This window comes from Nelumbo nucifera, chromosome 1 (assembly GCF_055504915.1).
Source record: "Nelumbo nucifera cultivar China Antique chromosome 1, China Antique-T2T, whole genome shotgun sequence".
Taxonomy (NCBI): Eukaryota; Viridiplantae; Streptophyta; class Magnoliopsida; order Proteales; family Nelumbonaceae; genus Nelumbo; species Nelumbo nucifera.
The window spans coordinates 158,401,922-158,411,906 of record NC_142649.1 but is presented as its reverse complement, the minus strand read 5'-3'; the positions used below and the strand labels follow the sequence as shown (position 1 = coordinate 158,411,906).

Below are 9,985 nucleotides of genomic sequence, written 5' to 3'. Positions count from 1 at the left end.
TGAAAATTATGCTCTTTAAATGTCATGAATTGCAGAATGCAATAAAAAAAAAGCCACAACATTTTTTTCTGTGCGTTCAACTGACTGGCATGAAATAAACCCTGTTAAGAAGCAAGGAAAATTTATAAGACAACGGTTTTGACATATAATCTAACCCCCTCTGTGATTTCTTAATGCTCGTATACAAGATAAAATATCCGACGGCCCCTTCTTGTCATCAATATGCCCAACACCCATTTCTTGAACAACCTCCTCTTCTCCTTGCCAACCTACTCGCAAACATACTCCTTGTCCTTGATGGTGAGATACAGTGACAATCAATAATACTGGTGATTGTGGTGACTAGGAGGGGACCCTTAAATATCAAAATTTCCCACGTCTTTTCCTATGATTATTAGAAAGACCAAAGCAAATAAAATTAAGTTGTTAAAAAAGAAAACAAAATTTCTATCCTATACTACCAAAATAAACAATGACTTGCGTCTTTCCCATGAATTATCAGCACTCTATCCGAACAGCCCCACTTTCTGATGAGACAAACTTTGGCTTCCTTTTCACTAGCTCCAAGCACTGGATGATATCTCCGATCTGGAAATCATCAAAATCGCGGATCACAAGGCCACATTCATTCCCCTTTCCAACAGTCTCCACGTCCTGCTTCTCCCGCTTCAGTGACACACAACATCCCTCAAAAACAACTTCCCCACTCCTTAACAGCCTCATGGTTGATGACTTGGCGACACAACCATCAAGAACCCGACAACCTGCAATCTTCACATCCTCTCCTTTTGATTTGCTCCTTCCCTTAAGCTCGAAGATGTTCAGAACCTGGGCTTCTCCAGCAATCTGTGTCTCTTGAGTTCCAGGAGCCTTCTCTACAATAAAATTGCCCACATCTTCCAAAAGGTGGTAGATCACACGATGCAGCATTATCTGTGGTCAGAGAATTAGGTAGTAACATAAGTTCCTGTCTAACTACAAACACTTCAGACTTCCTCATCCCCCAGAGAAAAACCTTAATACCAAATACTTTCTTTCCATGTATCTTCAATATAATTTCCATTTTTACACTAAATAAGTTGAACAACATGCAACATGGATGACACAAGAGATGACTTTGAACAACATAATGAAGCATCAATACCTTTATATTGGCTCGATTTGCTGCTAAGCTAACAGAATTGGGTGGGTTTCGTATATTGAATCCAACTATGCATGCACCACAAGCTTGTGCTAAGTCCACATCTGATTGAGATATTGGGCCAACTCCAACATGTACTATGTTCACAAAAACCTGGCAGTGGGATTTAAAAAGGAAGAATTAGCATAAAGTAGATAACAGAAGTCAGAATATGCAAGTTCTCAGTAAAATTTCACCATTTCTCACGTTGGAACTGTATTCGATTTTCCAGAAGGGCAAAACCACTTCTACACCAAATAAACTGAACCCCGCACTATGTGTGCTTATTTCATGGATCATCAGAAGGATATGCAACTGCCGGATGGTTGATGGTTCTAACCCAAAATTTGTAACTCTGAAATTTCATGCACATACAAAGGTAGTAACTAGTGGAACTGTTGGGACATCCAAGTAAGGTAAGCTCTAGTGACGAATGGGTTCTAGAATGGTTGGAAAACCCAAATGATAAACTATCAACCAATTGTGGCCTGAAGTCAAAGCACCACCATCAATGGTGGGCTGCAACATTTCCAAACGACCAACAAATAGGCCTCCGCCCTGAGGGAGGAAAAAAGAAAAGATAATCCAGTCATAATTAGCATATACACAGACGGAGTAATACCTGGGGGCTGTTTAGACTTTTCAGTGCATCTGTGACCGCTTGAACAGTACCCTGCACATCTGCTTTAATTACTATTGGCATCTCAACCCTATCAGGCACCTCTTCTGATAAATCAGGAGTTTCTATCCTCCCTTCATCAATCTTCTGAAGCCTATCTTTCTCCAGCTTCTTTTTCCTGCCTGCACTAAGCATTCTTGCTCTCTCTTCTGATTCTACAACTATGACATCATCACCAGCCATTGGGAGTCCCCTTAGCCCTTCAATCTCTACAGGCATGGTAGGTCGTGCCATATCTGTCACCCTCCCGACCATATCCTTGATAGCTCTTATTCGTCCCCACTCTGCACCGACCACCACATGTTGCCCAGGGACCAAGGTACCTGCCTTTATAATTGCAGTAGCCAAAGGGCCCCTTCCACGGTCAAGTCTTGCTTCTACCACGTAAGCTTGAGCAGGTCCCTCCACACGTGCCTTTAGATCCATCATCTCAGCCTGGAGAAGAAGAGCTTCCTCCAATTTATCCAGACCAGTCTTATTTGCTGCTGAAACTTCAACCACCTGAACATCTCCACCCATTTCCTCTAATGCCAAGCCTTCAGAACCAAGCTGGATTCTCACCCTTTCTGGGTCTGCAGCTGGTTTATCACATTTATTGATTGCAACAACAATTGGGACATTAGCTGCTTTTGCATGTGACATGGCCTCTAGAGTTTGAGGCATCACACCATCATCAGCTGCTACCACAAGCACCACTATGTCTGTGACTGCTGCACCTCTTGCTCGCATTGCGCTAAATGCTGCATGGCCTGGTGTGTCAAGGAATGTGATGGATGCTCCCGATGGCATGTCCACAACAAATGCACCAAGGTGTTGGGTGATGCCTCCAGCTTCCTTAGCAGCCACAGATGTTTGACGCAGGGCATCTAAGAGAGAGGTTTTCCCATGATCAACATGACCCATAACTGTAACTACTGCTGGACGTGGTAGTAGTTCTACACCTTCATTTGAGTGTAACCTTCTAACATTTACTCCAACTTCCTGTCAAAGATTGAAAACCAAAGTTACTAGCCCATAAACTTAGGGCTGCAAATGGTATCTATTTTTCAGAATCTGAATTCAAATCTGATCCAATTGAGGTGATCCACATCAAATATTGATCCACCCCAATCGGATTATATTTGATGGATGTATACATGTATGTATTATACATATATTTACATACATATATATTTGTTTGTGTTTGTACATATATTAACATAAAATGAAAATGTATCTTTTAGTAAAGTTGGTATGTTGCATGTTAACCAAAGGGTCATAGGTTCAAGACTTTAGTCATTTTATTTATTATAATACAATATCAAAGCCATTTCTAGTTCATTTTAATATTCTAATAATTTTTAGTTTCAGTTATTAATGGTATACAATATCCAAATCTAACGAGTCCGGTGGGATGTGCCCAATACACGGTGGGATGTGCCTGTGAGGTCGGTGTGAGGAGCAGATCCCAATTCAAATCTAACAGATAAGATCTGTTAATTTTTAGTTCTCTAGTTTTACATACCATTCAGCATGCATATTAATTGAAAAAATAGCATTCTCTTTATTAAGAACATTAATTAAATTTCCTCTCACAACATGGCAAATTATCATATCTAATAGATAAAGATATTTTAAATATATTAAATTCAATATTTTCAAAAATAATTACTAAATATGATAAGTATTTAATAAAGCAATTTATATCAATTAGCAACTAAAGAAGGCTATAATTTTATATCATAAAAAATTAAAGATAGAAAGTAAAAAAGAAAAAAAAAACAAGGATGGAACTGCCGTTTTATTTAATGTCAGAGAGAGACAAAGAGAATGGAAAAAAGAAATATCTTTAAATTTCTATTGTTCCTTTCTTTTTCTCTTTTCAAAACACTTTGATCTTTTAAATTTCAATAATAATACTTCAAAAAAAGTGAAAATGATATATCTATTATATGATAGAATGTTTAAACACAAATATTGATAAGAAAAAGGAATATGAAGATGTTATAATAAGGTGCTTGCCTTGTCATTTTTTATGCCAAGGCAGGCACCCAGTCAAGGCATTTAGGCACGTTACCCAGCCAAAGGTGCCCAGACAACACTTAGACAATTGTGCATCTTGACTTGATTAGTTTAAAAAACAAAACTTGACAAGCAGAGAAGGAAAATACCATGGTAACCAGCTCTGCAATGTCAATGCTGATAGGGTCAAACTCTGATTCAACTTTCTCCCCAACATTTATAAGGATATCTTGCAGTGAAGTTATTGATTCACCCGTGCGCTTGGCAAGTTCAGAAATAGTCATGCCTTCAAAGATGTCGATTGTTCTATCAGGCAATGATTTTGTCGTTCTTTTTGGTTTAGGAGCTACATATGGAGCTTCAACAGGTGGTTGGGTCCTATTGTCCCTTTTCACATACTTCTCTTTCTTGGGAGCTTTTAAACCAAATGCTTCATCACTTTTTCTCTTATAAAATAGCTCTGAACTTGCATGAAAATACCTGCAAAAAGTTGAACACATTGGAACCACATAGAGACATTTTAGGTTGAACCACTCAATTAGATAAATTGATTTTTCCTCCAGCATAGCAAGCAATATAGGGTAGATTTGAAGGTCTAATGATAACTATGACATCTATTACTTACAATTTATTACCAAAAAGATAAACATATTTTTTATTGGTAAATATTGTAACTTTACTGATGCATACTAAAAGAATAGGACTATAGGATTAATGCACCCCAAGCTGATGGCCCCAAAAGGCAAACAATTTTTGTTCTAGTTATATATTGCTTATAGTCATCAACTTAACACATGGAGCACTTTGACAAAATTCATCCAAAGTCATTAATCAGAAGTATGCTTGGAACCTAGATTCCGAAAGGTCAGCTTGAACAGTTTAAATTCAAAATTTCTTCCAAAGTCGTTGTAATCTTCTCTTTTTAAATTTATTATAAAGAGAGGATCACAAGGAAAATGAAGAGGTTTTCACCCCAAAGAAAGAAAACAGTACAACTATACAATATTTATAACTGAAATCTTAAACATAAAATTAGCACCAAGTGATGAACACTTAAACACTACTGTTGTTATGTTGTTTCCCATCAAATATTCTTATGTTCCTCTTCCTCCATATGCCTCAGCATAATTACACTCCAAACAATATTTATTTCTTACCAGTAGTAATAGGCCAAGAGAAGATCTTGTGTAATTATGTTGGCCTAAACTGCTATCTTCTAAATTAAAAAAAAAAAGAAAAAGAAAAAGGCCATTACCCAATATTGGATCCAGGCCCCCAGCTATCTGTGACCTAGGGAGAGCTGAACTGGATACAGTCCTAACCTTTGGCTTTTTTTTTTTTGCACAAAGTGACTGCTCTCAGATTCGAAGTGTTCTCACACTTGACAGCCTGAGATTTTACCATTACACCAAGTAATGGCCTCTCCTGAATAAACAAAAGAAAAGGAGTTAAAGGGGAGGGGTGGCATGGAATTTGAGGAATGAATTCAGAAAATTCAAATGGCTGTCACAGGACATGTTAATCCGAGTGAAATGGGTGAGGACTGCTAATAGCTTGGCAGATAGCTTAGCCAAGCAAGGGGTACATAGAACACATATGTTTTGGGCTCAAATGTAGTTTGGGGCAGCTTCTGTAGCTGGTTCCTTTCACAACTTCTTGTTGTAATCATGTTTCTCTCATAATTAATCAATTTTTTTCTGTGTTGCTGATCAAAAAAAAAAAAAAAAAAGAAAAGAAAAGAAAAGAAAAGAAAAGGACCTCCAAAAAAATCAACAACCTCACATTGAATAAACGTATGAACCACATCTCTTGCACATGAAGCACTAATTTGTTAGATGGAAAGCTGCATATTCTAAATAATTTTTTATCAGAAACCTGTATATTTTAAATGATTAAATGTCAAAACTGTCTATATGTTCAAGTGGGTGCCACAGTCTGCAGTCTGCTAATGTTGTTGCTGATACATTTGCTAAAGCGGGACAACTAGGAAAAGTCTTCAATTGGGAAAACCTGGGCCATGATCAGATGTGTAAATTGCTCTGTTTCTACTTCTAAATTCTTGTAGGTGACAAGGTACACGGGTTGCCTTTTATCCCTCTCTCTACTTGGTTATTTGGGTAGCAGAGATTTTTTTGAACAAATGTGAGCTTTTGTTATTGATTAGAAAAAAAACTCTCCAAAGTAATAGTAGAAAACCTTATGTGCTGATTTCGGCCAAGCTTCTTGTGAAAGGAAGAGTAGAAAGTTGGGGATTTCAGCAAGAGACAAAGGAAAGGGAAGAAAAGAGAAAAAGGTCGACTAGGATAGATTAACTTAACCCTAGCCGCCAGCCCCTCATTCTATTTATAATTAACTTAAGTATGAGATATTACAAAGATGCCCTAAGTAGGGCGGCAACTCAACCTAAGTAATTACAACTCTTTAAAAAATAAAGACTAATGGGCCCAAGGCCCAACAACATCTTAATTTAAAAGGAAATAAACTAAACACAAGTCGGCCCACTCAACAGTAATAATTGTAATACCATTTTAACTTTAAGTTTGGGAGGGGGGTTGACCATACCAGATGCCAAAGGAGGATAGATTGTTTGGTGGGGAGCTTCCTGGGTTCCTTCTGTATACCCCATGGCTGTGGAGAAGAGTGTATTCTACTCATATGGGGTTATTACAAGCTGTAGGGGTGAGCATATTTCGGTTAACTGGAATTTTCAGTTTCAGCTTTTTTGGTTCAGTTATTTCAGGTTTTGGGCTAATTCAGTTTCGATTTCAGTTTTCAGATTTGAAAATTCAGTTAACCAAAAAAACAAATTAACCAAATTTCATTAAAGCAAAATAACCGATAAAAAATTCGGTTCGGTCATTTTGACAATGCCTTAATTCAGTTTCGTTCAGTTTTCCCTCTTAGGCATTTGGTTAATTTGGTTTCGGTTTTAACTGAACATACCAAATGCTCACCCCTAATGAGCTGGTAGAAAACTTAGTAGTCCAAACCCCTATCTTAGACACCAAATAGGCCGGTTTGCCAAGTACTTGTCTGTTTTGCCCATCTCAAAAAATTCAAAGTTTCCCTAGAAAGGGATGATACAAGTGTTCCTTTCCTTAGTATTCAATATATTTAACTCATCCCAAGTTCCAACTACATTGGGCCAGCAATATGAATCCTGTTCGGTCAATCCACTTGATAACAAGTCATATCTACTGTAATATTGTTAGCCTTCAGATCTCTCCTCAGTACTTTAGTCTATTCCTTTCTAGACATCATGGCATCAAATAGAACCATCAGCTTGCATCAGATCATTTCCTAGGTAGGGGTGAGCAAGAAAAACCCCAAAAAAAAACTGAAAAACCGACCAAAATCGAAACAAAAATCCAGTTAACTGAACTGGTTGGTTCAGTATTTTTAAAAAAACAAAGATATTGGTTCGGTTTTGGGGATTGAGGTCCCCGCCCCGCCCCGCCCCGACCCTGATTTTATATATATATATTATAATTTAAAATTTTTATTTATTTTAAGTAGTTTTTTTAAAAACTGTTATCTAAAAAATTTTGGGGATTCGGGTCCCCACGGGGAACCCATCCCCATTGGGGGTCGGGGATGGAGGACAAATTTTATGCCTGGCGGGGATCGGGGACAGGAATATGATCCCCGCCCCGAACCTCCCCGTTGCCATTCCTACATGAGCACCCCTATCCTAGGCGTTGGATATGAGGACCTAAATTCCAACCAAGATTTGCTTCTTTATATGGAAGGTTTATTTGCTAAGATATTTGCTAGAATTGGTTTCTCACCCTTTTGCTTCATTGCTAACATAAGGCTAATATGGAATATGGTTATATTATACCAAAACTTTTGGGAGCTGACAATTGATAAGCGATAACTGGCAATATATCCTCACTTGCCCAAAAGTAATATTAAAGGGCTTCTGTGAACAAAGTCATATTTTATTGTTGATTTCCATGGAACCAAAGAAATAATGGAATCCATAGTGTGGCAAATCCAGAGGATCCCCTACTCAATGGACAATCTGGTTCAAGGACATGATTCACCAACTTGGAAGAAATATGGCAGGGTCATGTAGGGAATCTCCCTATTAGACCTGATAATGAAACCTTTTTCCATATAAATGTCGGAAGTCCCTAGTTAAGGAAAAGACTAGTAAACTGTTCATTTTCATAAACAAAAAGTATTGACACAACAGAAAGTTTTGAAATATGTTGATAAAGGTTGGCTAGATGCCAGAGCACTCAATAATAAAAGGTAAAAGAAGGATAAAGGAAAGGAGATAAAGAAAAGACCAAAGAATCAACTTACCGAATAGAGCATGGTTTGTTAGAAACAATGCAGCTTTCAGGACCTTGGAAGGTTGCACTAACATAATGTTCTGCATTAGAAAATTCATAGTGATCATAGATCTGAATATAAAATCAAACTTGATCTGACTTGTGCTTGTCTTACTTTCATTCTTTTCCATTTCTGATGGGTAATTTGCGATTTAATTAACAACTTCACAGTTGTTATAGATGTCAAGAAAAAAAAAAAAAAACATTACCCAATGCTGGTTCCAGATACCCAGGTTGTTGGGAAGGTTAGACCAGTTACGGACCTAACATACAGAATATTTTGCAGTCTGATTGAACTAACAAGCTATTAAACAAGATAGAAATAAAATCAGCAGGTAAACATGAATTTCAGCTTCAGCATATAGATTTTTGCCAAATTACTCTTCTAAACCAGCATTATAACCATAGTCCCCCAGCATATGTCCCCTGAAATTTCTTAACTCCATTAGTGCTAAAGCCCATATTTGCACCCACGCACCCCCCCCCTCCCCACCCACCCCCAACACCACATGCCAAAAATAGAAAATATAAGAAAGTAACATGAAATAAGATTTACCTGGTAAGCCCCAGACAGATGTAGAAATTAACCGTACTCCATCTCCTATGCCAGTTGAGTTCAAAGCTCTTAGAATATTAACATAGATACCCTGGGAAAAAGGAAAATTCATGTAAAACCTATTAAGCACTATCAATGGAGCAAATGTTAACTATTGTGTTATTCATTAAATAAATTTTTTTATTCTAAAATTCTTATTTGAGTACATAAGCCCAAATTAACAGACCATACAATATAGCATGCTACCTCAAGAGTGTTCTTTCTCATTTTATCTTTTCCTCCATCTTGTTATCTCCAATTATTACAAACACAACCAAACTGAAAATGCATATTCCTATAAAGAACAGGTTGAGGGAAATCATTTGGAATAGAAATTCATTGCATCCATGTAAGCAAGTTTCTAAAACTTGTATCCTCCATGTTTTCTAAATTCTAGTACTAACAAGGCTGTATAATTTAGGGACAGTTCAGCGCGTGCAAGTCACATTCATAAGCAAAAAATAGATATCACATTCAAATGGGTTAATTGATACCTTACAGCCCACCTTTTTCCTTATCTCTCTCCACGCCATTCATAAGTGTGCTAGCATCTAACAGAACAAACAATGGGCAAAGATTCAATTGCATATTGTGATAAAAAATAAATAAATATAGGAGTAATAAAGACCACAATCTTTTAATAAGACTTTCTGAACTTGCTCTCTGCAATTGGTCACTTGAGTTTCAAAATTGGTGATTTCACACACACAAAAGAAAAAAAAAATCCGGGTTCCCTCCATCTCGTTTATACGCTTGAACTTACAACATTGGGTGGAGGTTGCTACATATTTTACCTAAATCCCGTCATGAAAGATTGTCAATTCCAGAGTTAAGAATCAGTAGGACTCAAAGATAATGTTTTTCGAAGGGACTTGTCGATTTCAGAGTAGAGAAGCTCCTTCTAATGCACTACTTGCCGGAAAACGGTGACCGGCGAAACCGCTTGAGGTGAATGATTGATAGGATAGAGTTGATTGAGTTGCGAGCCGACGCCTAGACTCGCTGCGGTGCCTCCGGCTTCTCCGGTTCTGTACTTCTCTTTCCTTCAATCCTTCCCACGGGTCTGTCTGAATCGAACCTGTTAGGTTTCTTAAATCTTAACTTCAAATCCCTTTTTACTATTCTAGCCTCCCGATTCACCCGAAACCAATATGAGATATTTAAAAAATTTACATATATGGTATATCTAA

At 37.5% G+C, this 9,985-nt stretch overlaps 1 protein-coding gene across 3 annotated transcripts; it reads right to left on the bottom strand.

The window, feature by feature from the left end:
* Positions 1-6: 6 nt before the first annotated feature.
* On the bottom strand, positions 7-9,863 carry LOC104602838 (Translation initiation factor 2, small GTP-binding protein). Of its 3 annotated transcripts, none has more exons than XM_010266686.3 (8): positions 9,590-9,863; positions 9,290-9,346; positions 8,757-8,847; positions 8,172-8,241; positions 4,010-4,340; positions 1,803-2,840; positions 1,145-1,294; positions 7-933 (listed from the first exon to the last, which is right to left on the bottom strand). In XM_010266686.3, exons 2-8 carry the CDS (start codon positions 9,326-9,328, stop codon positions 499-501), a joined length of 2,154 nt encoding a protein of 717 aa, XP_010264988.1. In that variant the 5' UTR covers positions 9,329-9,346; positions 9,590-9,863; the 3' UTR covers positions 7-498. The 3 variants fall into 3 exon arrangements, with proteins under 3 accessions (XP_010264988.1, XP_010264989.1, XP_088751067.1); XM_010266687.3 differs by having other exon boundaries at positions 9,302-9,346; positions 9,590-9,860; XM_088894941.1 differs by lacking the exons at positions 9,290-9,346; positions 9,590-9,863 and adding an exon at positions 9,003-9,066.
* Between the last annotated feature and the right edge of the window lie 122 nt (positions 9,864-9,985).

Bases quoted from the DNA above. Each gene is read 5' to 3' on its own strand.
- LOC104602838 (XM_010266686.3), bottom strand. From the start codon at position 9,328: ATGGCGTGGAGAGAGATAAGGAAAAAGGTGGGCTGTAAG. The intron at 8,242-8,756 runs GTAAATCTTATT...TTTCTAATGCAG, and splicing joins ATCTGTCTGGGGCTTACCAG to AACATTATGTTAGTGCAACC. The intron at 4,341-8,171 runs GTAAGTTGATTC...AACTTTTTGCAG, and splicing joins AACAAACCATGCTCTATTCG to GTATTTTCATGCAAGTTCAG.